General features: G+C 36.0%; 7 protein-coding genes across 7 annotated transcripts; 3 read left to right on the top strand and 4 right to left on the bottom strand.

Moving 5' to 3' along the window:
- The first annotated feature begins 3,863 nt into the window (after nt 1-3,863).
- Nucleotides 3,864-6,236, top strand: LOC18015489 (scarecrow-like protein 27). The gene has a single exon (XM_006397634.2). It carries the CDS (start codon nt 4,154-4,156, stop codon nt 6,083-6,085), a length of 1,932 nt encoding a protein of 643 aa, XP_006397697.1. The 5' UTR covers nt 3,864-4,153; the 3' UTR covers nt 6,086-6,236.
- A 2,604-nt stretch (nt 6,237-8,840) lies between these two features.
- Nucleotides 8,841-11,181, bottom strand: LOC18015488 (phosphatidate cytidylyltransferase 4, chloroplastic). Its single transcript, XM_006397633.2, has 7 exons — nt 10,814-11,181; nt 10,321-10,613; nt 10,032-10,222; nt 9,801-9,925; nt 9,583-9,716; nt 9,379-9,494; nt 8,841-9,295 (listed from the first exon to the last, which is right to left on the bottom strand). Exons 1-7 carry the CDS (start codon nt 11,075-11,077, stop codon nt 9,204-9,206), a joined length of 1,215 nt encoding a protein of 404 aa, XP_006397696.1. The 5' UTR covers nt 11,078-11,181; the 3' UTR covers nt 8,841-9,203.
- A 150-nt stretch (nt 11,182-11,331) lies between these two features.
- Nucleotides 11,332-13,969, bottom strand: LOC18015487 (vesicle-associated protein 1-2). The gene is given in 9 exon segments (XM_006397632.2): nt 11,332-11,754; nt 12,177-12,217; nt 12,220-12,253; nt 12,717-12,767; nt 12,892-13,050; nt 13,166-13,281; nt 13,411-13,492; nt 13,569-13,639; nt 13,740-13,969. Coding segments are annotated over 9 exon segments (720 nt in total). The 5' UTR covers nt 13,789-13,969; the 3' UTR covers nt 11,332-11,637.
- Nucleotides 13,970-14,358: 389 nt separating this feature from the next.
- LOC18015486 lies at nt 14,359-15,730 on the bottom strand. The gene is made up of 6 exons (XM_024155125.1): nt 15,643-15,730; nt 15,460-15,552; nt 15,082-15,165; nt 14,824-14,993; nt 14,646-14,655; nt 14,359-14,567 (listed from the first exon to the last, which is right to left on the bottom strand). The coding sequence occupies exons 1-6, from the start codon at nt 15,656-15,658 to the stop codon at nt 14,485-14,487; spliced, it is 456 nt and encodes a 151-aa protein (XP_024010893.1). The 5' UTR covers nt 15,659-15,730; the 3' UTR covers nt 14,359-14,484.
- Nucleotides 15,731-16,134: 404 nt separating this feature from the next.
- Nucleotides 16,135-17,308, top strand: LOC112086216. The gene is made up of 3 exons (XM_024155127.1): nt 16,135-16,241; nt 16,454-16,677; nt 16,773-17,308. Exons 1-3 carry the CDS (start codon nt 16,146-16,148, stop codon nt 17,089-17,091), a joined length of 639 nt encoding a protein of 212 aa, XP_024010895.1. The 5' UTR covers nt 16,135-16,145; the 3' UTR covers nt 17,092-17,308.
- An 803-nt stretch (nt 17,309-18,111) lies between these two features.
- On the bottom strand, nt 18,112-19,425 carry LOC18015485 (zinc finger protein ZAT4). Its single transcript, XM_024155044.1, has 2 exons — nt 18,319-19,425; nt 18,112-18,185 (listed from the first exon to the last, which is right to left on the bottom strand). Exon 1 carries the CDS (start codon nt 19,351-19,353, stop codon nt 18,328-18,330), a length of 1,026 nt encoding a protein of 341 aa, XP_024010812.1. The 5' UTR covers nt 19,354-19,425; the 3' UTR covers nt 18,112-18,185; nt 18,319-18,327.
- Nucleotides 19,426-22,155: 2,730 nt separating this feature from the next.
- On the top strand, nt 22,156-25,978 carry LOC18015484 (ribosome biogenesis protein BOP1 homolog). The gene is made up of 14 exons (XM_024155123.1): nt 22,156-22,425; nt 22,542-22,662; nt 22,905-23,038; nt 23,128-23,282; nt 23,362-23,479; nt 23,571-23,829; nt 23,922-24,030; nt 24,120-24,222; nt 24,305-24,455; nt 24,555-24,687; nt 24,767-24,873; nt 24,961-25,025; nt 25,114-25,666; nt 25,754-25,978. Exons 1-14 carry the CDS (start codon nt 22,228-22,230, stop codon nt 25,837-25,839), a joined length of 2,292 nt encoding a protein of 763 aa, XP_024010891.1. The 5' UTR covers nt 22,156-22,227; the 3' UTR covers nt 25,840-25,978.
- Nucleotides 25,979-27,886: the final 1,908 nt, after the last annotated feature.

Below are 27,886 nucleotides of genomic sequence, written 5' to 3'. Positions count from 1 at the left end.
GACGACATTGTCGAGCCAGAGTGTCTCTCTGGGTGGTATGTATCAGTTTTCAGCATCAAGATGGGATCCATTATACGTTGTTGATAAGATATTTATCTTACATTGCATCGGTCCATATTCCGTTAGGTTCTACTATTGATGATCTTTCAGTATCACTAGAGTTTTTTTTATATATATATATATATATATATATATATATCTTAATGTAACAGGATGAAAGTACAATTCCTTAAGTTTTTAAACTTGGCTCTCTGAGAAGCCTATAAATCAATAATACTACTACGTAAGTATAATACGGATTACCGAGCTTTAACGGCCCAAATCAAAGATTAATGTTCTTGTTTGTATATAATTGAGAACAAAACATATCGGAATCCTTCCAGCTTCCGGAAGAAGTTAGTGGATGGCACGTCTGGATTGGCCTTTTCCACGCCTCTCCGTCACTATGACCTCGAATATATAATTCGGATTGTTGTTTTAGGATAAGATTGCATAATTCGGATTACTGAGCTTTAACGGACCAATATTGAATACTAAATGGGTCTATATGTCGTTGGTTTATGAAGGTTTGATAAGACAGAATCTAAGAAGCCCATGCCCGATATGCTACTTCCTCATGCACCACTCTTTCGAAAAAAATTGTCAACGTTTGACTCGATGTATTGATACTTTGATACAATCATACAAATCCTTTTGTTCTGTTCCTCCTGGCTATTCACTCACTTGGATCATTCAAAAACAGCATTTAGTTGTCTTCTATAATAGATCTTCTTATCTTATCGAGTTATTCGTTACAAACAAACTCTGTAAATTCGGCTGCTCTCTACCACCATAATGCTCCGAGATATTCAACTTTTTTTGGTTTATATGTTTTTTTCATAACCTCCCAAATCTTTAGATGTTAAGGTACATGATTATATATATTTGACAAATGACAACTATATAATAAGAACACTTCTTAATTACCAAATGATTAATGGAGAATGTGTGTAATAGTGCATCGTATTATTTTATATTTCAACTATCCCTAGATTTTAGCAATAATAATTAAGCTTTGTTCACGTATTGATCGATGATTATCTCGTGTTGTTTGTGTTAATCCCTGTCTTAACAAAAGAGACCGTTATTGTATTTCTGTATTTGTTATTTCCTATATTATTTTTTTGTGTGGTAAAACACATTGTTATTGTTAAGATTCAAATAAATTTTCTACCATAAACATATAAAAAAACATCGATATAAATATATATGCCATGTTCATCTCAATTTACTAATCATATTCCATCACGAATATTAAAACTACGACGAAATTATACAATTAGAATTTCATTATCGATGTACAATGTAACTCAGCGCAAACGCCCCTAAGGTAAGATTGGGTCTAAAAAAACTTGTTAACAATTTTAACTTTAAAATATAGATTTATAAGAAATATAAACTTATTATATATATGTGTATGCGTGAATCTTCTACACAAGTGGCACGTTAGTGGTGTCCCTTCTTCAGCTAGTCATCACCCCTAAAGATTGAATAAGCAAGTTGGTAATTTGTATTCTAAAAATAACAAAAAGGCAGGAAATATAATTTAATGCGATACATATTTTGTTTTAAGGCAGAGTTACAATAGTGGTGGAAACTCACATGGAGGTTTGTGGTTTGTCTTGGGAAATAAACCATGTCTCTCATAATGACAATGCTCAATAATAATTTGTTTTTAAATCTCTGATTTTTTGCTGGTTCAGTATACTATAAATTTGTGGTTTTCTTTTCTTAATGCACTTCTGATACATGATAATAACATAATAAGCATGTCTACTTTACATTCATACACAAGCAACCAAAACTTTCAATCTTGTCTTGGAAATCCAGCTGCACATCTCTTTACTTGATTTTCATTTACTCCACTTATTATTTTAATTACTTGGTTATTACTTTATTAAATTATCAATAATGTTATTATATTTTGTTGTGTGCTATGGTTGTTTAGTGTTTTTAAAAATAAAATAAAGAATATATTAGCGTGATCCATGTTACTTAATCGAGGTGAATTTTCATAGAAATGGTGAACAACATATTAGGACCGTGCGATTAAATTGATTTATATATATTGGCAACACAAAAATAAATAAGTTTGGTTTCCAACACAGTTGTTTAGTGTCTTATCTTATACCTAATGTAAATAGTTTTCTATGTTTTTGTTTTGTACTTCCATCGATTTTATAATTGTTTAGCTGTATTATTAACGCTAGACAATGTTGACATAATAGTTAACGACTTAATATTTAAATGTATGTTATTTAAACAGTAGATTGAAGTTTTTTTAGCATAGCATTGTCATTTGCAGACCAGAACTAATATATTAAATTATCGTTTGAAATCATATAAATTGATATTACAAATGGTCGATTTATTTCAAAAAAGACCATGCTGGCATGGCATGCTATGGTTTCACGCAATATGGGTATATCCTTAAAACTAATAAACTTAAATGAATAAAAAACACACAAATCTGATTACGAAAGCTTTAACAAAAATGATTACAAATACGATTGTAAATAATTTCCAAAATATGCATCCGCATAACTGCATAACAAAACGAGTGGACATAAAGTCCCAATAAAATATGTTAGTTATTTAACTAACACATGTTACCATTAACAACTTTGAGTTCTTTACAAAAAAAAAAATGAAAAAAGATTTGAGTTTTTAAATCACGAGTTAAAGTAATTGATACCACCACCATCTTAGATTTTGTAGTTAGGATGTATTAATTAAAAAAGAAAAATACAAAAAGGATGAAGAAGACTTCCAACAACATAATATACAGCCACAGGATCTTTAGCTACCCAAAGAATCTCAACCGTTGAAAGAGTTTGTCTCGATGTTTTCAAAAAATCTTCAAAAAGCCACACAGAGAGACACTCAAATAGAGCACCGGTCCGTCAGATTCAGTTTCGAAAACAAGGCCCAAAGCCACCTGCCAGAGTTGTTTCCCCTTGAATTACCGTAATATCCCTCACTCATCTGCTTTGTTTTCTCGAATCTAAGAGGGTAAACTTGGGAATTCTGGTAAATAAATAGTAATGAACCATCTGCGTCAGTTTCGTCTTTTTGCTCTGCCTCCTCGGCATATGTAAGATGTTTTATTTATTTTTTAAATAAAAAAATACAGTTACAGTCTTTCAGATCAATGATATTTTTACGCGCTTCTTTTTCGGTTTCATTATTTTTGAAAAAGTATCATAAAATACGCGAAAATGGGAAAACATTTGATTATTTTTTTTTCTTGTTTAAAACACATATTGTAATCTTTTCGTATAAAGTTTTCCAATTTTCAATTTTCTTTCCGATCATCGTATGTATGTTGGCAAAAATCATTTGGCATTTTGTTTTACATGTATAAAGAAAAATCAATCGATTAATAAAATAAATAAAGATTATAGCAATGAATACAAGGAGAACTATATATAAAGAAAAATCAATCGAATTCTCTCTTTTTTTCCGTCGAGCCCCCACTATTTAACCCACTTGAAAGTAGGAGGAGTGAATGAATTATACTATAACACTATAGTCTATAGAAGGCAACATTCTAAAACAAAACAAAAAAATAAAAATTTGAAAGCTTATGACCAAAAATCAAAGAGTAAGACAAATGTAGTGACGAAAAGAGAGAGAGGCCAATGTATAATGGGGGAGAGTAGAGTCACGCGCTGGAGTTTGCGAAGAGACTCGACAATGATGGCACAAGAACACGGTACATATGTAGATAAGTACATCTACAGACACAAGCCACACATAGAGGACGAGAAGCAAAAAAAAAAAAAAAATTCCCTTATTAAATAGAAAAAGAGAAGATTTAGAGAGAGAGCTTCGCATTGATGAAGACCACTTTTTATATATTGCACGCATCCATATAACAGCATCAGAGAGGAAAAAGGAAAGAAAAGAAAAGAAAAGTGATTTTCGGAAGAAAAATAAAAGAAAGAAAGAAAGTTGGGGCGCCAATTACAAGTTTTGAGCTTTGCATGTGTTTTCTTTCTTCCGTACATTTAACCTCTGAACACAACATCTCTCTCTCTTCTTCTTTTGTTGTCTTTCTGTTCTTAGATCTCTCTCTCTAGGGTTTTTTTTTTAAATTACTGTGTTTGAGGCCATGCCCTTATCCTTTGAAAGATTTCAAGGGGAGGGGGTGTTTGGTGTTCCATCTTTCTATTCAGACTCTCAGAAAATCTGGTTTAATCAAGACAAAACCGGAATCGGTAGAGAAGAAGCAGAAGAAGAAGATCTTGGTTATGTTGTCGGTGGTGGTTTACCGGAGCCGACGTCTGTTCTCGACGCTTTAAGGAGTCCCAGTCCTCTCGCTTCTCACTCTTCAACCACCACCACCACGACGCTGTCTTCCTCTCACGGCGGTGGTGTCGTCACCGCCACCGCAACCGCCGGTGATGATAAATGTAGTCAAATGGGTCTTGATGATCTTGACGGAGGTCTCTCTGCTTCTTCCCCTGGTCAAGAACAGAGCATCTTGAGGCTAATCATGGACCCGGGTTCTGGTTTCGGTGTTTTTGACCCGGGTTTCGGATTCGGATCCGGGTCCGTCCCGGCGAGCGAAAATTCGAATCCTTTGTTATCCTGTAGCTTCCCGTTTCAAGAGCAAGCTGCGAATCCAGCAGCGTTGATCAATCCAAGTCCAAATCAAAATCAAAATCCTTGCTTGTTCTCTAATCCTCCGTCAACTCCACCCGCTAAACGGTTTAATTCCGGATCTCACCAACCGGTTTTCCCCTTCTCGGATCCAGATCCGGGTCACGACCCGTTTCTCGTTCGTCGTCAGCAACAGTTTCAGTTTCCGTTTCAGTTTCACCAGCATCAACAAATCCCGTCTTCTTCTTCCTCCGCGGCGGCTCTGGTTCCGGTTCCGATTCCGCCGCCGGTAATGGCCGGCGATGACCAGTCAGTCATCATCGAGCAGCTGTTCAATGCGGCCGAGCTAATCGGAACCACCGGAAACAACAACAACGGCGACCACACCGTTCTCGCGCAAGGGATATTGGCGCGGCTCAATCACCATCTCAACAGTAACAACTACACCAACAAACCTCCGTTTCAAAGAGCGGCTTCTCACATCGCCGAAGCTCTCCTTTCACTCATCCACGACGCTTCACCACCGTTAATCACGCCGGAGAATCTGATCCTCCGCATCGCCGCTTACAGATCCTTCTCTGAAACCTCGCCGTTTCTACAATTCGTCAACTTCACAGCCAATCAATCGATTCTCGAGGCCTGCAACGACGAATTAGGGTTTGAAAGGATCCACATTATCGATTTCGATGTCGGATACGGAGGACAATGGTCGTCTTTAATGCAAGAACTAGCTTCCGGAGGAGGAGGAAGAAGAAGAAACAGAGCATCTCTGAAAATTACCGTCTTTGCTCCACCTCCTTCAACAGTCTCCGACGAATTCGAGCTTCGATTCACAGAGGAGAATCTCAGAAGTTTCGCCGGAGAAGTCAAGATTCCGTTCGAAATCGAGCTATTAAGCCTCGAGCTTCTTCTAAACCCAGCTTATTGGCCTATCTCTCTCCGTTCGTCGGACAAAGAAGCGATCGCAGTGAATCTCCCAATCAAGTCCGTCGTCTCCGGTTACCTTCCGTTAATCCTTCGTTTCATCAAACAAATCTCTCCAAACGTCGTCGTTTGCTCGGACAGAGGATGTGACCGTAACGACGCGCCGTTTCCGAACGCCGTGATCCACGCGCTTCAGTACCACACAACTCTGCTCGAGTCTCTCGATGCCAATCAAAACCAAGACGATTCGAGCATCGAGAGGTTTTGGGTGCAGCCTTCGATCGAGAAGCTGCTGGTGAAACGACACCGTTGGATTGAAAGATCGCCGCCGTGGAGAAGCTTGTTTACACAATGTGGGTTTTCTCCGGCGAGTTTGAGTCAGACGGCGGAGGCTCAGGCGGAGTGTTTGTTGCAGAGGAATCCGGTGAGAGGGTTTCACGTTGAGAAAAGACAGTCTTCGCTTGTCATGTGTTGGCAAAGGAAAGAACTTGTTACTGTCTCTGCTTGGAAATGTTAGAAGAAACCAAATCTTGCATGTTGATTTCTCTGTTTCTCTACTTAATGATTTTAATCTTCTTTATGTTGTTATGCTGTTCTTAGTTTCGACTGTGTTGTTAACATTTTAAGGAAGTAAGGATATATAATCAAAATCTCCTTCTGTTATGCCCTTTTTGAGTTTATATGCTTACATCTCTTATCCACAAACAGAAATTTTAAAAGAGATATGGTTATCACATCGGGTAAATTATTAATCTTTTTTTTAAGGATCTTCAGAGTCTATGCAATTCGAGTTGAAGTGTATAAACAGTCTAATTTGGACCGATTTAATCTTGGTTTCGCTCTAATTATTTACTTGAAAAAATAGACTTCGGGGACTTCTGCTTTAAGAGCCTATTCTAGTGTTAAGTACATACATTATTACATTACATTTTATATTGTCTTTAGAATGACTAAGGAATAAGTGAAATACTCACGGAGTCACGGTACATGCAAGATACTGTTCTAACACATTTCTATAGAGTATTAAATTTTACAACCAAAAAGTGGAGCTAATTGGTTTCATCATTTGGTTTTTGGAGCTTCCAAGGTTGAATGTTTGTTTAATCGTCTCGGGTCCCTAACAGCTTTCTTTTAATACCTGGCCATGAAAAAGTTTTCTTTTTTCTATCATAAAAAAGGTTAGGACTTTAATTTGCGTACAATTTGCTTATATTAGTGCAAGGATTAAACATGTAGAGCCCCGTCAATGTATTCCTAAGCTTTTAGCTTTTAAAAATATACATGTTCATTATTGTAATACGACTTTTGTTCGTGAAATCACATGCTCCTAAAGTCATTGGTGCTTGATAGTATTGTATAATCTCAGTTTTTAAAGAACTTTTTTAGTTTTTTTTTATATGTTAACTAAGTTGGACAGTCTTGATTAGCGACCAACCGCTTCATTAAACTAATATCGATATAGTCTTATGACGTCGGTGAAGAAATTAAATCATTTCTTAACTATGGCCGTAGCCCATAGTGGCTAAAAACGTGTAATTTTACAGAATGGCTGGATTACAAAACGAAAACAATAATGTATTTATTAACCCTTCATATCTATTTATATCAATTATTGTCATCTTTGTTTACATCTATATCTAATCCACTAGCATCTTACCTAGCTATTAAAACACTCGATCAAGGTTTGTTTTAGGTGCGGTTAATTTGAAAACCAAAAACAATGTTAAAATTTTTCCTGCTAATAATATTTTAATCTTTGTTTTATTGCGAACAAAATTTCAAAAACCTGAACGACCTTTCGAAAGTCATGTTTTAATTAATTTTTAATAGAACAGCAAGAAACGAAGGGAAAAAAAAAAGAGAGAAGCTATTTAGTTATTTAATATTGAAAATTTTCGTTGTGACACCTCTAGTAGCGGATCGAGGTTTGCATGTTACTTTGTATGAAATGTTTTTGTTTTGGTTGCCTAATTTCGAATTATCAGCTTTTGACAATATAAAAAGCATCAGCTTTACTTACAGCTTTAAAACTAAAAAGACGTCATCAATAAGATATGAGAATTTAAACTAGAAATATAATAACGTAAAATTAACATGGAGCCAAACCGACAACAGACACTTTTGTCTCCGTGACTGCCAAAGAAAGCTTCATAATTATACTTTGCAAATTAATTAAGAAACACCGGTTCATGCACACCTACGTGCTTAATGTTAGGAGATTTTGAGATTGTTATTACTATAAATTTAATATTAAATTTCAGAAAGGAAATTCATTCTTTTAAGAGAATCAATGTAATTAAACAAAGAATACCTTAAATTCGAATTTGCATAAAAAAAGTTATAAATTCTCTAATGGTTAAAGCCCCATGCTTGTAAAGTGTTACTGATGTTTGTTGTATTACCTATAAATGATTTCGAATCAATGAGACTAGGAATGAAATAACTTGAATTTTCTAATGAAAAGGAAAATTTACAAAAGCAAGCTCTTCTTCTTGGTAAGCTATTACAAAACCTGGTTACGACCTATATAGTAACGACCTTACCAAGATTACAACATTAAGAAATGCCAAATTTATCGATTTTTTTTTATTTATTTAGTGGTAGGTTAACTGCGGATTAATCCACTTGTCCGAAAGTGAATCTAAAAAAACAATACATGTAGCATAAGTAAGAATCTCATCCCCAACTAAACTAAATTCGTAAAAGACATGATTTTAATAGGTATATAATGTGTTTTCCATAGTTTCAATTATTGATATTGATGTGGTTAGAGTTTACCATTTTTTTGTGTGACAATTCATAAGAAAGGAATAAACTTTGATAAATACAAAATCTTAGGCTGATGCTCTCTCCACCAATGTCTTCGTCTTCCCAATCATTTCTTCGTCTTTTTTTTTTTTCTCTTTATTAGTATATTGTTTTCTTTTGGTTCTTTATAAATAAATTAATCTACCTTTTTTTCACTCATTTATAAAAAAGTCTGCTTGGGAACAACGCATTCTTTATCAACCCCACATAATTTTAGTCTTATTTTGTCAGTTTCTTTTCTGAAGACCTCTTCTTAGTTTTTAATTTTATCCATTTGATAAGAAAGGAGTCAAATTAACTAAAGAAAATATAACAATAAACCAACAAAAAATCATGCGTCTTATAAAACAAACAAACATATATATATATATAACTGCAATTCGGCATTGATCATGTAATAATTTAAGAGTAATCTAATAAGGTCATAATTTATTACTTAGTTAATTTTCACAAATTATCATCAGAATAAAGAGTTCTTATAATGGTTATAATAATTTAACTAAAAGTAAAAAAGACGAATATATAAGATTCCCGTGAATACCAAATTTTCTCTAAAGACTGACCTCGTGTCTACCAACAAACATAAATAAAACATAAACCAAACGCAAACCAGTTGTTACATCGAACCAAGAAGCAACCTACTGGTTTCAATGATCCAGGCTCTGTTTTCACCTTCTACAAGTCTTCTGCATCTCTCAAATGCAACAAAACTGAGCACAGCACCAGTCTTTTCACAGCTATATTGCGAGTTTTCTTTTTTTACCGCAAAACGCTTACCATGGAACCGCTTGTAAGTTTCTTGAAGCTATGGTGTTTTCGGTACATCATCAAACTCCGTAAAGTCTTAGGGATGTTTTGATGAATGAGTAAGCTAATGCGCCCGTGAAAATGTAACTATCGACTCTATCCAATATTCCACCTGCAGCATGAAAAAGAGGTTAGAGGTGGCACGAGTGAGAAGAAGGGACGTTTGATCTATGTATCGGTTAGGGGCGATTTTACCATGTCCAGGGATAAGTGAACCAGAGTCTTTGACGCCGGCATCACGTTTGATCATTGATTCAGTAAGATCACCAAATACCGATCCAAAGAAGTTAAGAAACCCAAAAGCTATGGAGCTGAGGAAACAAAAGAGAAAAACAAACCCATTCACCAACAGAAAGATGATACGAAACAGAGTTTCAATCGAACAATAAATCTGAGTACCTGAACAGAGATTGAGGCCAGCACAGAGATTTAGAGAGTAGAATGGTAATGACTATACAACCAACAAGTCCTGCAAAAGTCCCTTCCCACGTCTTTTTGGGACTAATACTAGTAAGAGGTGTCCTACCAAAAGCCTGCACTTTTTCTATTGTTAATTCAACTTCAAAACGGTTTTAGCTAAGGAAAAAAAAAAAAAGCTTATCCGTTAAGGCGTTTACCTTGCCGCCGAGAAAAGCAAATGTGTCTGTCGCAATCACACCGCTGAATGAAATCAATGTTGCCACAAGTCCAACAGTCCAGTGAGCTTGACCACCAAGAAGAACTGGCCATGTTCTTCCAATTCCTATAATTAGAAAGTAGAAAAAAACTGGTCAAAAGGACATATAAAGGAAGAGAAAGCCAACAGCTATTGTTTGAAATATAATGGAGGAGAAAAGGCGAGAGCTTGCCAGTGTTGAGCGCAGGAGCAGATAAACCACAACGAAGCTTAACCCAGAAACAAGGGAGATAACCACAGTAAAACAACCCAAACATTGTACTACTCAGCTGAGAAAAACGTGGGTTTCCTCTCTGTACTAACAATGCCATTGCGACCACAAATGCTGCGCACGTCACCGATATATCAATGTTACCAAAGTACCTAAGAGAGAATTTCGATTGTAAAATCTGTTTAGGGAGAGGAGTCAAAAAATGGATAACAACAAAAAAGCTCTGAGATTGTGTTTTAACGGAACTTACAATGTAAGGATGGGCATAAGGGAGCATATAACCGAGCAAACTCGAGATACATATCGTGGAGGAGGTGTCATTCCTTTAGCTATGCCTCTACTTCTAACGAGCTCGAAATATTCACGAGAACCGATAAAAACAGAAGCTGCTAAGGCTACTGTGAAAACCCATCCTCCAGCTAACACAACACCTCCAACAGGTAAGCCAATGCCAATACCAAAGATCACTCTTTTCTTAAGCTGGCTTGCTTTCTTCTGCTTATCTTCCACATTTTGCAAGTCATGGATTCTTCCATCAACTCCCTAAAAAGAGATTGGCTAATCAGCGAGGGCTCACTGAATTAGACAATGATCAATAAGAAATTCCCATCCCTAAACACCACGAAGCCATTTCTTAATTAAGCTGAAAATTGACTCTCTCTTTATCTCTCTCATTCAATGCCGACTTGCTTCTTCTAAAGCTGAAAGATTCGAGGAGAAAGAAAGAAGCATAAAGTTACTACCTTTGAGTTGTCATCACCAAGCTGGTCTGTTTCAGCTCGAGCAACGGCCGTGAGGAATCGCCGTTTCAGAGGAATCCGGCCAAGGCGGGAACGAAATAATGGTGTGGTATCACCGGCAAAACGTAGGCTCGAATATTGGGAGAAAGGGGGGAGAATTAGGGTTTTCCTGGTGGATATACGGCACGGGCATACATAGGGGAGACAAGTCGATGATGAAACGGGCACAGGCTTATTATACCTACAGACATCAACAAAAGACGCCATTGCTTGCTTTCTCTAAGACACACGAAAATTAGCCCGAACAAGGGCAAAAAGGAAATATATTCTTTCTGAAATTCGCAATCTCTGAATCATCATGTCGGAGTGTGTGTGTGTGTGTGTGAATAGCTGAATTTGTCGGCGAGTTTTGTATTGTAGTAACTCGGACGAAGTACGAGGTAAAATTAGCGGTTGGGTTAGTACCCCTCCAAATCAGCTCTCCCATTTTTTTATTCGATGAAAATGTTTATTTCTATAACTAAAGAAAGCAAAGACGAGTTTAGTGGAGGGGGAACACACAATGAAACAAATGTCTTTCGGATTACAGAAGTTCAAAAGTAAAAAAAAAGGTTTTTTTTTGGAGGGTGAAAATTCTAAGTCTTACGAAAAACGTAATACAATCCTCTAACGCACCAACTTCAAGATTCAACAAACGGTGAGTGACGACGATAAGACAGACTAAAAGATGTCCTTCTGACACAACTTTTTTCTTTTCATGTCTTTTGAGTTTTGCCGAAGCCACTTTTGAGACTTGTTGTGGGTTGAGGAATATTTATTCAACGCGATCATGTCCTCTTCATAATGTATCCCAAGATTAGACCGATAAGTCCCACCAGAAGAACGTACATGAACGGGATTCCACCACCACTCTGACTTCTCTTGCTTTCACGCTTCAACTGCTCCTGCAAGTTCACATGTTTTTGATATTAGAGAGTTTCGTGTTTGGCAAAAATGGAACATGTAATCGAAGATTGTTGAATATACGGACTTGATTGGCCATTGGAAAAGGCCAATGCAATATACAGACTTGTTTGCGGTTTTTTTTAATTGGTACACGTTTCTTCTCTACCAGTGGAGATATCCTAGGAGCAATCGATCTCATAATATCTCAAATGACGGAATAAGTAGAGAAGCCAATAAAACAAACATAATTAAAGGCCAACGCAAATGATGAGCTAAAATCTTGGTACTAGTTAAAAAATAAAAAACAAGAAAATGGCTGCTTCTCAGATATCAGGTAAACTACTAGCTAAGAAAGGGCTTGCGAAAATTACAGAGAGGATTAGTTCAAAAATATAAGGATCAGATGAAAAAAGCTTCTTACCAATTCTTGCTGAAGTTTGTTGTTCAGTTGAACCGCAGAGTTCTTTCCTCGGTGAGCCTTGTGATGAGAGCTCTGGCCTGAAATCACACAACCGACATAAAAAATTCAGATGTAACAGAACGACCAATCCTGTCACCCAATTTCCATGGTAATTTGTTCCAATCACTATAGCCAGGTAGGTCAGTTGCAGCTAAGACCAATTCATAAACTACTTAGTAATGCGATAAAACAACAGCAGATAAAACCGTTTAATAAAGAGCCTGATATGTTCTAGAAATTCCCGTGGAGCAGCAGGCTGAGAGCTATTACAAGCTTGTACAATAAGCGAGCCATTGAATTGCAAATAACTGGAATGATCTGAATTACACAAAAAAAGGAATAACAGCTCCAGAAAGACCTTTTAGATCCATAGGTTTGAATGGTAAACCAATGTAGGTCGTGTAATGGTATAATCCTAATGCAGTTGCACTCTTTCTGATGCAAAGGTAACGCAGCATCATGAAAACAATAGATAAAAGATCAGAGGGGTTATTGAAATACCTCAGATGAGTTATCCTGAGGTTCAAGCCTGTCAACGCTAAATCTTGGAACCTAATAAAATCAAACAAGAAAAATCAACAAAATCACCAAAGGAAACGCCTACTATATCCCCCACTTCTACCTATAGGTTTCTACTTTCTTGGCTAATTAAGCTGAGGTCTATACTGTTACTTACAGCAGTAAAATCAGGAGCATTCCCATTGTCCGAGACGGAAGCTCTTGGTGAAGAGCCCTCTTCCGATCCTTCACGAACCGGTGATGGTGGTCGGGGTGGATCAACATAGACAACTCTCAATTTAGTCTCCTCAACACGATGCCCCGCCTCCTTGCTAAACTGCAGTGTTCATCAGATAAGAAAACACTGTGTTAAGTAACCAGAACCAATTCGCCAAAAATACTCAGAAATGATCAGATCCAATGTTTAAATCCCGTTAGAACAGTATCAATACCATCTCAGGAGTGACTTCCCTGGCCGTGGCTCCGGGACTAGCCACTACACATTGAAGCAAGAACTTGTCCTTGCACTGCATATCAGCCGGAGCTTCCTTTTGCGCTTGCATGGTCACTAATTCCAAGACAAAAAGACCGGCATCAGTCAAACTCGTAATCCCCAAAAACTGGTAAATTCTCCATCTGGCGATTTTGCAATAGCAGAGAAAACGATCTATTACGAAGGGAAGAGCAAGAGACAAACCTAGAACTTCAGAAGATGATCTCGGAAGAACAACTCCAGTATTAGGCCTGACGCAATACTTCTTTGGATTCGTCGTTTTAACCTAAAAAAAATTGAGCATCTGTAAACAAAAACTCCAAGATATAGAGAAAATCGAAACAATTCTCCAAGTAATTCACCTTGAAGGCCACATAATTGTCGGTCTTGTTAGCCAAATACAGAGAACAAGAGATCTGCTTCTTCAATTCAACTACAACAACCAATAACACAAATTAAGCTAACCGGAAAAGGTAGATCTAGAAGAAGGGAGGCATGCGACAATAATTTAAAATTCGGATGTATAAGCTTACAAGGGAATTGGAGGTCGATAGGATCGATGTCGAGGAGCTCGTTACTCATTCTGATAAGATCGGCGGAAAATTAACCGATTCTAATCGAAAAAGGAATTTTGTTCACCGGTAGACCGAACGAGCGGTGGTGGTCGTCGTCGTTGATCGAGAACGGAGAATCAAAGGAGAGAGAGAGAGAGAGAAGAGACTTTTGCCGTCTGTTTTTTAGTGGAGACGATATATGACTCAAAGGTGCGTCACTACCACAGCGTTTAACGAAGGGTATAGTTGTCATTCTAAGGACTACGTCTAACAGGGGTATAATTGTCATTCGATCCTAATGACCAAACAACACGTTTGACCAGCTAAAACGATTGAAACGCACGACAAGAGAAATCGCTAGTAAACGTCGGTTTTACCCGATAGATGGATAGATAATCGGTTCAAATCAACAAAATAAGAAAGTTGAAGTCAACGTATCAATTCAAGGTCATAATTTGCTAAAAGTTGTGTTGTTTTAGTAAACCTGATTTTGGGTGAATTGTTTTAGTATAATTGTATTTTTTGTGTCATTTCAGGTAATTTCACTCGTATGAACCAAAGGGAAATATATATATATATATAGTTCGTCTTACATGGAGAAAAAAGCATGGATACAATGTCAGAACGAAAGACAATCATAAAACAGAAAAGCATGATAACACATTATCATGATAAACTAAGAGCCTGAAATAAGGAGGAACCACTATCGTCCACCACTATGAGTCTAAGAAAGCTTGATGCAGTACGCGATTGCACCAGCGAGAACAATAGCAGTATCCAAATAGTAAAGCCATGTCAAATTGCGCTCTACAAAAACTTAGAGAGTTAGCTACAACGAAGATGAAAAAAAACACAATTAAAAAAAAAAAGTGAATAAGAAATTACCAAGTCTTGCCTGAGCCATGTAGTAATTTTTCAGGTAAAAAAAAACACACAAAAAAATGTTAGTAACCAGAGACCGTAAGAAAAAATAAATATGAATGCAATTTTCATATCCTTCAAAACAAGATAAACTATAAACTTATGAAAGACAAAAGAAAAAAAAAAAGAAAAGAGAGTTTACCGGGGAAGTCTTTGGATTGTAATAACGATTATAAATGCGGACGAGGGCATTAATATCCTGAGGCACGTAAGGACTATCAGGACGTAACCATATCAACCTTTCTCCATCAATCGGACAAATACAAGGTTCTCCAAGCTTCTGGTATGACCAGATGCATATGAAACATTTCCCTAAGACGAAAAAACAAATTAGATTTGGCAATTATAAAATCAACACAATTTGAACATGAAATTAATTGAAGATGATTATAGATCGAACCACAGAATTTGTGAGAGCACATGAGTGTGGTGACTACTACAGGAGAAGAGTCTGATAAGCATCTATCGCACCGACCATTGATAACTGCAAAAATCAGATTTATAAATCAAAAAGTCTTTGGACAGAATAGGCACAATTTAATGAAAGGAAAGAAAACTTCAAATCTTAAAACGTCAGGAAATACATAATACGAATCCTGGTTGATTTTGTTTAACAAGATACTCAGGCTCGCACGATTTAGAAAATCGGAGCAAATGACACACGTGTTTCAAGTTATTCATGAAAAACAGTATGAGAAGAGATCCAATCAAAAGCACATATGATCGAATGTTTATTAAAAAGAAGCATATAATTGCATGGAATACAACTCGATCTGACCTTCACGACTCCTGGTTCCACACTGTGATGGACATGAAACACTCGAATTTGACTCCGTTTCACTGATCCCATCCCTATCAGAGTCGAGACGATCTGAAAGAAAAATCGAATCCAAAATCTCTCTAATTACTACTATTCAACAAAAGAGAAAAAGAATAAATGTTAAACATTTTGGGGAATTGCCTTGAGATCTCTCCATAATTTTATCGCCTGCAGAGGATCTTATATATGAAGCAGCGCCTGACCGATCCAGGGTTTCTAACAAACAAGGTGGAGGGGATCGTAAAAGATTAAAAATTTGGTACCAATTAATCTTAAGAGATATATATATATATATACCAGTTTTAGTGTATGTGTGTGCAAATATAAGACGGCCCAAATAGAAACGGCCCTGTACCTTTTCGCGCACTCTAGTTCACTTTTTGCGCGATCCTCTACGTACGTCTTCCTTGGCTTGAAGAAACCCTAGATCCCCAATTTCATCGCTGGTCGACCTCCTAAAAGATGTTTTCCTTCCTTTCATCTGCAGGCAATAAGATTATGGAGACATTTCAAGGCAAGTCTTCCACCTTCTTTCTTTTTTTGTTGAAATTTTGTGTTGTGTGATCGCCGGAATTTAGTAAGAGGAGAATCTTTTCTTTTTTTTTTGTGTTTTTGCAGATTTGAGCTATTTTGATAGAGATGAGATGACTAAGATCAAAGATAAATACGTTCCTGGGCTTGAATTACTCTATCTTCAGGAATACGACTCAACGAAATCTACTGGTTCCTCCAGTAAGGAGGTGCGTGTAGTAGACTTTTGTGTACAAACAAAAAAAACCAACAAAAAAAAAAGCTCTGGTTTTTTAAGCTTGTGATGGGATTTCTGCTATCCTTTCATTCAATTTCCTGTCTTTTCTTGCTGTGTGAATGAGCATTTTGCTGTTTTATTCCTCTGAGTTGATTTCCACTGGGATATTTGTTAGCTTACTCGTCATCATTTGTTTGTGTGCAGGTTGGCATGTTGTATAAGCTAGAGTATGGTGAAGTAGGTGCAAGGGTTGTTTGCAAATCCAACCCTATTGCCCACTTAACCGGTACTTTAAGACTTTTCAACAGCCGCCTAACTGGTTACGAACTCACCTCCGTGGGACTTGTTGATGTCAACAGACGCAGGCTTTATAAGTGGAATATTGGGCTCACCATCATTGCAGGAAACTTGTCAGGGCAACTGAAACTGTAAGTGGACTGACTAGATTTTGGAATAATAATAATAATAATAATGATAATCCTGCATTTTCAAAAGTGAATATATTTGCTTTTTCTGTTGACAGGCATGCTAATGAAATCGTGGTTTCAACCCGGCATCGGATTCACCCAAGATTTGTGTCTCTCACCGAGAACAGGTTACCGTATAGAGAGCGCCAACACAAACACAAGAGGTCCACTCTGGCTATGGGATTCGAATTCGAGCTTAGCTCTAGGTTAGCTCTTGAAGTGATGGTTTCTCATTTTCAACCTCCCACTTTTGCACTCCAATACCACTGTTCGAATCCTCAATGTGTCGTTAGAGTTTCGAGTGATGTCTACTCCAACAGAACTGGTGTTTCCATTGCATTCCATCCTTCTTCTTTCTTTTCTTCTAGTCCATAACCAATAGTTAGTTATTCTCGCATGCCTTTATTGGGTCCATATATTCTGGTGTCCTAGGCGTAGAGGAACAACACCAAAATCCATCCCCAACTTGGTGCTCAATTAACACTCATATTAAGGTTTTTGTTTGTTGTCTTCCTAGTAATCTAACTGATTTGCATCTTTGGTTGTTTCTTCCTGTTGCTTTTAACCTTATTGTATGTTCCAGAGACATGAAAAGGTGGTTTGCTCCACGAAATAAGTTACCGCTGAGTTTTCCCCTGAGCCAAACGTCCTTTTGATTTAGTGCCTATTATAACACTAATTCTGTTCTTCGCACCAAGTTTTATCTATCATTTTTTTGGATTTCTTGACGATTTTTTAATTTTTTTTGTTGAATCATGAGAAGTTTCCAAGCATACCCTTGAATCACAACTTTTTTGTTTAACATGGATTAGTGATACCTCATTACTTTGTAAACAGTAATTCCAAGTGATTAGCCACCAAACAAAACATATATATGGATTAATAAATTTAAACTGTAAGCACTAAATCCTAGTGAGTAGCCACCAAACTTTGTAATAAGACTGGTTGAACTATCACAACTACTTAAAATCACAACTTCGTTGATATCTACTGGCTGGTGATCATGAACATTGGTCATTGGAATTGATTCTAATCATAAGTAAAGAAGAAAGGATACGTGAAGAATAATTCTAAGTTGGTGGTAGCTCAAAACCCAAAGGGGCGGCCAAATTAAATTATACAGTGAAAATGATATAGAAATTAAGAACAAAAATAATGTTGATTTTTTTTTTTCTTTTAGACTTGACTTTTTTCTCTCTTCTTCTAATAGTAGGCGAAAGAGAAAGAGATAGCGATAAAGTGGGCACTCTTACTTATCTAGCTTCTAAAAATGTAGAGCAATACCTATTTTACCAGAGAAACCAAGAATTGAATGATTCGATTACCTAAAAAAAGTGAAAAAGCTAATTAAAAAAAAACTTCACAATTCTTATATTCACTAATGAAAATTCAATGCTCTCTGATTTAGGCCAACACGACGTGAGGATAGTAGTGAAAGACTTGGCGTTAGAACATGTAAAAGTAGCCTCCTTTGCATTTAAAAATAACCAAAAAAATAAATATAAAATTGATTTAGAATTCGATCAACAAAAAAAAAAAAGAGTAATAATAACCGAAATGATTTAAAAATTTTGACAACCCGAATCACGCAAAGTCTGTTACCTTTCGTTTTCAGCATTCGTCGAACACTACAGAGGTTGAATCATCGTCTTCGTTGGGTGCAGGAAGATTAAGATCTATCATCCTCTGTTTCACTAACACTTCTTCTTCTTTATCGATTCGAACGATTTGATTCACAGACAACCCTCTTCCTGATCCGATGTTGCTGCTTCCGTGAGATCTCTTATGACCTCCAAGTGCTTGTCCTGATGTGAATACCCTAAAGCAGATCGGACATTGGTGGATTTTCTTCTCCGTGACTCCATCCTCGTACTCTGTTTTCTCCTGCTCTGTTTTCGTCGACGTCATTGTTGTGCAAGTCTTGTTCTTCTTGTGGCTTGCCCTGTGTCCTCCTAATGCTTGATACGATTTAAACACTTTACCACAAGTCTCGCACTTGAATCTCCCTCTTCCTCCTCTGCTCTTGCTCGATTTGTAATCTTCACATTCATGATCCGTCTCCTCTTCTTCTTCCGCTTTTTGCTTTGTCATCGTCGACTTGTTCTTCTTCTGTTGCTTCCATTTGTCTCTGGAGAGCATAATGAGACAAAAGGCGAGATCTTCCTCCGTCGTTGTGTCAGAAGCTGAACTGTGATGCTCTGGCTCGGTCACTGACTCACCGGGTTGGCTCGTTTTCAGCTTCTTAAAGTCGAAATCGAACGATCCGAGTTTCCGAGTTCGCTTAGACCGTCTCCGAGTTGGGTTAATCTTCGATGACTCGGTTTCGCTTTCAACGTCGGCGAATTCAAACTCTATTTCATCATCAACCATCTGAAGACGCTTAATTTTTGAATGATCAAACTCACCGAGATTTCCATGTTCTTCTTCTTCCTCATCAGACGAAGAAGATGCGTCTGACTCGGTAACGTCGTCACTGAGTTGACTCGGCCTTTCCTCTTCTTCTCCTTCTTCTTCACCAGTTAATTCATGAAGCTCACGTTCGGCGGAAAGACTAAGCATGTGAGATCTCATGTGACCACCTAAAGCTCTTCCATTGAGGAAGCTCTTGAAGCAAAATCTACACTTGTATTTCTCCATTTTCAACACCAAATTACAGAGAGAGAGAGAGAGCTTTTTGGGGTTATCTCTCTCTCAAAGAAGAGAGAAGAAGAAGTAGAGAAACTATAAAAGGAGAGTAGGTGACAAAAGCATTCTTCTTCTGCAACCAACGAACTAAAGAAGAAGACGAAGAGAAAGAAGAAAACAAAAAATTAAGCTTTAAACTTATTTATTTAATTTCTTTTCTTAACTTGCCCTTCTTCTCTCACCCTATATTTATAAATTTTCTTTAATTAATTCGATCTGAAACGGAAAAAAGGAAGAGTAAATTTTTGTTATTCTGAATAATCTAATTAAAGCTTTTGCCATGAAAGGGTGAAGAAAGGACAATGTAACATGCGAGCTTTGCCCGTTTCTGCAAAAAAAAAAAAAAAACTTCTCTAAACTTCCCAAAATACCCTTCTCATCAATCGGATTAAAAATAGGAAATTTTCTATTTTAACACCCCGAACTATCAGACGCAACGCGGCTTAGTTGTCTATTTTCAGCAGCAAAGGTAAGAAGTCCCAAAATATTAAGTTACCCTGCATTAAGGGTATTGTCGGTATTTCCACCACATGAGAGTTTTTTTTTTCTTTGTTCTTGTTGTAACGAGTCGGACCAGAACAAAGCGTTGTCCAAAATTGAGGGGAAGAATGTTAACATTTTATGGCTGTCAGTTTTTCAGTTTGTGACAGCCACGTAGTATTTCAAAACGACGGTTTCACAACTTATCCTCACCCACCAGTAACTTTATCTCTCTAATGTAACAAAAATTGATAAATATAAAAATTCGGATTCTGCTTGCCATCTCCTTTCCTTTTTAACGAGTTTCGCCAACTGTCAGTGACGAGTATCTCTTAGCAAGTTAAAGCCAGTAGGCATCTAATACCTCCTACTTAATCTGGTATAATCCTTAATTCAATTCCACTGATACCTCCTACTTAAAACGATTAGGAATGCAAAAATTGTTAAAAGATAGGATTTCTCCCTTGTTTTTGGATCTTCCAAGTTAGAAAAATAATTAATGAGAAAAAGTCAAGCGTCCATAATTTTCGTTTTATCAATAACACTGCCACACGTTCTTGTTCAACAAAAACAAATACCAACTAACGTCTGTTTAGAGTAACTTTTAAACTTAATTTGAAGATTGAAGAAAGACTGGATTAGACGATAGATTTGAGCTTAGTTGATTACGAGTAACCAAAAAGGATAATTTGTTAGGCTACAAACGCATTTAACTTTGGACCCACTGAAATCGATGCCCTTTAGTTTAATACAAACCTAACCAACTCACTTTTATTTTTTCTCGTAACACTGTACTAAACGTGATCAAACGACCCCCAACACAACGATCATGTGATCTTTTTCAATTCATCGAACTGATTGTTCGAAGATCAATTGATCCATAAGTGCAGAAACTTGTACAAATAGGCATTAGAGTCTTGCTTGTAACAACAATTAGTGTGCATGATAGATCACAAATTAAATTTATAAGCAAATTAAAAGTTCAACGTTCCACAACTTGTCGGTTACAAAATAAAAAAAACATTAAAACGCACTCAAAGAACTTACTTAGCAAGGTAATTTAACACATTAGGACTTTTTCACTGGAATTTGGAAATCTTTTAATATCAATTTTGTGGAAGCAATTCGTCTACGCAAAGTGTAAAGTTGCGATTCTTCTTCAATGGCATGACTTAATGGTGGTGCCAAACCACTTACGCCACTCCCTCTCTCTTTAAGGAAAAAACTCATAACTCCTTTTAATTTCCCGTTGACTTCTCTCGTTAGACCTTCAAATTCATATATATATATTTTTTTTTTTTTTTGATAACGAATCTATATTTAGTTATAAATAAAGCATATATATATGCTTACATATAGTATAATTTATTTATAACTAAATATATGTGTAATGTGTGTGTGTGTGCTTCTTATTGTCAGCAATCAGCATGTACAAATTGGACTCTTGGTGATGGCATTTTTGAGTACATGGATTAATCAAATTGGCTGATGTATGAATTGAAGTAAAGCAATACTCTGGATGAAGTCAACTGACACGAGGCGTAAAATTTACAGAAAACATAATATAGGACAATTGAACTCATATTGATAAGACAAAGTATTTTGTTATTCAGTATTCAATATATTATCTTTTTCAAATAGCTGATAGAGTGAAGAAACGAGCCAATTTCAATCGAAAGAAAAAAGTTAACTTTAGAAGTTACCAGTGGCGGCTCTCCAACTCGCCGTAAGGTATATTATTAGCTCATGGTCAACTATTAAAAAAAAAAACAACTCAGGATTGCTAAATAAACAATTTCAACTCAAGAGACCAGGAGTGTTCAGTAAAGCTGGTTAGACATATTTTTCACATAATAATATAATAATTAAATAGTAAAGCTTGTAAATATGCACAATTCCTCCGTTTTGGTAGCATTAACTATATATATATATATTATTATTTTTTTTACGTGTAAAAACTGATGTTAATCTTAGACTTTGTCGGATGATTATATGTCATAACTATATTAAAAATGGATTATTTTATAAGAAAAGTAAAGATAATAAGAGTTTTTATATACAGTATATAAACTAATTGATGTAATGAATTTTTTTTTAAAAAAACAAAAAACGTCATGAAATTGTAATTGGTTTGACAATAGGAATTTATATTATTAAAAAAAAAAGAATTCGCTCTTCTTCCTCGCGCCATATTTTCTCATAAATTCGCAGAAAAAGCCCATTAATATATCTAGGTCCATTAGAGTTGGGGAGCTTTACGACTTTCGCCTAAAACCCTAAATCTTTTTTCGCCTTCTTCCGCCGAGATTTTTCCCAGTCCAAAACTTAGCTCTGATAGCAATATCGATGAAGAAGAGGGAAACAGCTAACAAAGATCAAATGAGAGAAACAAAGAGCAAGAGCAAGAACGTGAGCGTCTCTGTAAAATCGCAGAAACAAAAAGCAGTAGTAAAGGAAGTGAAACCAGTGGAAAAGGAAGTGAAGAGCTTGAAAGAGGAAGACTTGCTATTAGATTCGGGAACTGATTCCGATTACGACGGAGATGTATTCTCCTCCCCTTAACGCCTTCTCTTTTGTTTCATAGCTCGTAGACATTTTTTTGATTGTTTATTATGCATTTGGTTTATTTGTTTTTCTTTTATGGGTTCTGTGTTGTGTAGAGTTTGTCCGGGTCTTTGAATTCCGATGATTTCGACTCCGATATTTTTGATTCCGAGGATGATGGTTCACAGAGAGAGACAGAAGACGGAGACAGAGAATCATCTAAAGACGAGGTCCATGGTAATTGCTTGCTTGTGCTTTTCCTCTAGTTTAGCTCATCTTCAATATGATAGTATTAAAACCTTAATTAATAATAAAAAAATTGAATAGGCTAATCTCTTTAGGTTTATTATTAGTTTGATCGCAGCTACTCCTTGGAGTTTATAGTGAGCAATTATGTGGGAACAGGGACTTCTAGCTTTAATATGTGAAAGAAAATTTCAACTAAGAGAGAGTAACTTTGCCGGGATCTGTTGGTGCAGGTATTGAGGGCTCGGATGATAATGATGATGAAGGTGAACAAGTAGATAGTGAAAATGGTGAGGAAGATGGGAGTGGTGATGAAGGTTCTGAGCAAGATGAAGTCGCCGAAGAGAGCGATTCCTCAGAAGATGAGGTCAGTGATTTATCTATTCGTTTTGGAATTGAAACTATCTTTCCCCATTTCCAAACGAAATTATACATATTTTTGTCTTGATTCTGTAGGTTGCTCCAAGGAATACAGTTGGGGATGTTCCCCTGGAGTGGTATAAGGATGAGAAACATATTGGTTATGACATCACTGGGAAGAAGATTACCAAGAAAGAAAAACAAGACAAACTCGACTCTTTTCTTGCAACTATGGATGACTCCAAAAATTGGTCAGTCTCAAGACTTTTATGTTTATTGGTGTGTTACTTAGTTGGTGTCAATATGCTGATGCAATTCATGGGGCTTTAGGCGCAAAATATATGATGAATATAATGACGAGGAAGTGGAGCTCACTAAAGAGGAGAGCAAGCTCATTCGTAGGATGCTCAAAGGGGAAGCCCCACATGCTGACTTTGATCCGTATACGGTACGTTTGTGGTTTCTGTGTAGCCGTTTTCTACTAATATTATACCGATCACTTTAAAATGTGACCTTTCGATTGATTCTCTTGGTGCCAGCCTTATGTCGATTGGTTTAAATGGGATGATGCAATACATCCACTCTCAAGTGCACCAGAACCCAAGCGAAGGTTCATCCCTTCAAAATGGGAGGCTAAAAAGGTTGTCAAGTATGTTAGAGCAATCCGGAAGGGGTTGATCAAGTTTGATAAGCCTGAAGAAGAGCCCAATGTATACCTTTTATGGGGTGATGATTCAACTTCAGATCAAAAGAGCAAGCACTTAACTTATATTCCTCCACCGAAACTGAAATTGCCAGGTGCAGACTTTTTGCTGACCAATCTGTTTATCTGCTTCTGTACGGGAATTGCATTTTTGAGGGTCTTTAATCTGTACAATTTGGCTTCCCAGGACACGAAGAATCATACAATCCTTCTTTGGAATACATTCCAACAGAGGAAGAGAAAGCCTCTTATGAATTGATGTATGAGGAAGATCGTCCAAATTTCATTCCTACAAGGTATGTAAAAGTATCGCTTAATATACTCTGATATAGTTTTCTTTGGCGTTTGTTAGCTTAAGCGTTATGGTAAATGTATTTGTGCATAGGTTTGCATCCCTGAGAAGCATCCCAGCATATCCGAATGCACTAAAAGAGTCCTTTAACCGTTGTTTGGATCTATACCTATGTCCAAGAGTTCGAAAGAAGAGAGTGAGGACTAATTTGATCATCTCCATTTTCTGGTTTATTTTGTTTTCTGTATTTAATCTCACAGTGTGTTTCCTTTCTCCAGATAAACATCGATCCTGAATCGTTGAAACCTAAGCTACCTAGTAGGAAGGATCTCAGACCTTACCCAAACTCCTGTTATCTTGAATATAAAGGCCATACAGGAGCTGTTACTTCCATATCCACTGAATGTTCTGGCCAGTGGATAGCCTCAGGTATTTCATCTACTGGTTCTATTCAAACTTTTTGAGCTCTCTTTTTCTATCATCCAAGACGCCAATTTTGTATCTTTTTTTCTTTCTTTTTTTTCAAAGGTTCAACTGATGGGTCTGTTCGTCTATGGGAAGTGGAAACTGGTAGATGTCTTAAGATCTGGCAGTTTGATGAAGCTGTTAAGTGTGTGGCTTGGAATCCACTTTCCGACTTTCCAATTTTAGCCGTTGCCATGTAAGTTAGGATCTTTGGAGTTTGCTTTCTAATATCTTAGAACTTCCTATTCTGAAACCATCACATGTCACTTTTACAGGGGACGAGATTTGGTCATCCTGAACACTGAACTTGGCACTGATGAGGAACAGAAAAATATTAAAGATCTGCTTCAATTAGGAGATCTTCCAGAACCAAAAGCAGCTGGTAAGTGTCTCATGATAGCCACAAGCACTTTGTAAGAAATCGAGATGGAAATCCGAATGATTAAATCTGTTTTGTATATTTTAATAGTTGCAGCAATTGTAAGCTGGCTTCCAGATGAGCTATATGGAGGGATCAAGATAAGACATTTTAAGGTACACTTATCCTCTGTAACATCTATCACATTGAAAAAAAATAAAAATATCAACTGGTTTGGGTTATGTATATATCTTTTATTTCCAGAACATATCGAATATTGACTGGCATCGTAAGGGAGACTACCTCTCGACAGTCATGGCATCCGGCGAAACGCGAGGTGTTGTAATTCATCAAATCTCAAAAAAGGTTACAACAAAGCCATACAAGATCCGCGGACTTCCAGTCTCTGCAGTGTTTCATCCCAGCCGTTCATACTTGTTCATCGCGACAAAGAAGAACGTGCGTGTTTACAATCTGTTAACGGTAGATGAGCCTGTCAAAAAGCTTGAGACTGGAATGAGAGAAATCTCATCAATGGCGATTCATCCTGGTGGTGATAATCTGATAGTAGGAAGCAAAGAAGGGAAGATGTGTTGGTTTGACATGGATCTGTCTTCGAAACCGTACAAGACTCTGAAGAATCATCCTAAAGACATCACGAATGTGGCATATCACCGTTCGTATCCTTTGTTTGCTTCGTCCTCGGAGGATTCAACAGCTTATGTGTTCCATGGGAAGGTGTTTAATGATCTGAACGAGAATCCTCTGATTGTGCCGTTGGAGATTCTAAGAGGCCATTCTTCTTCAAACGGAGGAGGTTAGTTTTTATGATTCTTTAGGAATACCACCATTAAAATGTTTTTGGTTACTTATGTTGTGCGTTTAATATTTTTATTGATGGCAGGAGTCTTGGATTGCAAGTTTCATCCGAGGCAACCATGGCTGTTCACTGCAGGCGCTGACTCAATTATTAAACTCTATTGCCACTAAATTGATCACAAGCCCAATATTTGGCAATTTTCATCTCCATTTTGTTTTTTTTTTCTTGTGTTGTATTCACATCCACATTTTGTATTAAAACAAATGGATGATGTATTTCTACTGCCATTTAATTGGTTCAATATTATATCTCTAATTTAAGAATAAGAATACTAGAGTAGAGTTGAGTCCGTGTTTGGCGCGGATTTTATTTTATATTTTTGTGTGTTTTTTATATTTTTATATGCTTTTTCTTAAAAAATATTTTGTTTGATAATTTTTTTATACTTTAATAGTTGTTTTCTATATTTTTATTGTATAATCTTTATTAGTGTTTTTATATAATAATAAATTTTCTTAATTATGTTATTAATTTTTGTTAAATTTTTTTATTTCATGTACTTTTATATTTTGTCTGTCACTAATGTGTAATTTTTATTACAGTATTAAAATTTTTTTTTTTTGTTTATGCTCTACACGTTGCGCAGTTATAATTTTTAATCATTTATTTTTACAAATTTTCGAAATTTAAACATTATATTTATCATTTTTGTTAATTTTTTTTCTTTTTTTTCCATCTTTATATTTTCATGTTTTGATATCTTTAACTTCTGTTTTCTTTCTTTGTTTTCATATTTTTCAAAATTCCTTTTCATCAGTTTTGTGTTTTTTTTTTTTTTTTTTTTTTTCCATTTTCCTCTTCATGGTCTTTAATTTCTATTATTTTTTATCTTTTTAACATCTTCTGTTTTTGTATTTTGATTTTTCTTCTTCCTTTTATTTTTTTATTATTTTTCATTATTTTTGCCTTTTTTAGTTATCGTCGTTTTTTAAACATTTTTTACATTTAATAATTGATCATTTTTTTTAAAAAAAATATATTTTTAATCCAATTAGTATTACAATGTTTTTAATTATTAATATCTAATTATCACTTATTTTTTATTTATACTATAATTTTTTTTATTTTATTTTATTTATACTAAATATATTAATAACAAACATTAATATATGTATTAAATGCATACTTTAAATATACTTAAATGTTAAAGTTTATAAGTTTGCTAATGTAGATAGTCTAGATGGAGAGAAAACTCTCTCATTATATAATAGATTCATATTCACTTTTTGTATTAAAACAAATTCATTCCTCAAAGGTATGTAAGAATATCTATGTACCGGTTTTCAATTAGAATCAAAAACCGGTCAGAGAAAAGAACACAGAAGACACGAGCATTTAGTAGAAAATCCACAAATAGAGAACCTTATAGAACATAAAGAGTAGAAAAAGAGTAATTGGAGCATCTAGTAGTAGATGGTTTAAAAAGTAAAAAAAAGAAACATTTAACTAGTTGTCTTTGTCTATCACCCGAAAAATAATGAATAAGTCTGAGACTCTATTAAAAGCCCTTGAAAAAAATAAAAATAAAATAAGTCTGAGACAAATATTTGAAAATCCTCATCTCTTTGAAACAGAGCAGCTAACAGAGCAACGTTAGGAAAATTCTTTCAAAACTTGATCATTTGATCCTTTTTTTTTTTTAAGAAAATGAAAGTTTTGAATTTCACAATCTCGTTTTTGTTCTTGTTTAATCTGTTTCTTCCAACTCTGTGCTTCACAGACACATTGTTGAGATGCTGCCAAAGACTTATGTTTGGGTGGCAAACAGAGATCTGCCTCTAAATTCGTCGTCCGAATGTTTAAAAATCTCCGGTAAGGGCTTGGTTCTAGAAGAGGGAGATAAGGGGTGAGTGCGGAGCAGGAAATGGATATCCAAATAATTACGGAGTGAATACGGATCCGAACGGAGCAGAGCGGATCACAGATATCCAAAATCCAAGATATACGCTCTGCGCTCACCCTTAATTGATGATGTATTTCTTCAGCCATTTAATTGGTTCAGTATTATGACTAATTTAATATTTAGTATTGATAATGGTGGTATTCTTAAAGAATCAAAAGTTATTGGACGCATTCTGAGCCAATTATTATTATTCTAGTTTAAGATTTAGTATTGATAATTAATAAGTATATATATATATATAGATGTTTCGTGGA

This window comes from Eutrema salsugineum, unplaced genomic scaffold (assembly GCF_000478725.1).
Source record: "Eutrema salsugineum unplaced genomic scaffold, Eutsalg1_0 scaffold_22, whole genome shotgun sequence".
In the NCBI taxonomy this organism is placed as follows: domain Eukaryota; kingdom Viridiplantae; phylum Streptophyta; class Magnoliopsida; order Brassicales; family Brassicaceae; genus Eutrema; species Eutrema salsugineum.
The sequence above is the reverse complement of the archived record's forward strand: the minus strand, read 5'-3'. Positions and strand labels throughout refer to the sequence as shown.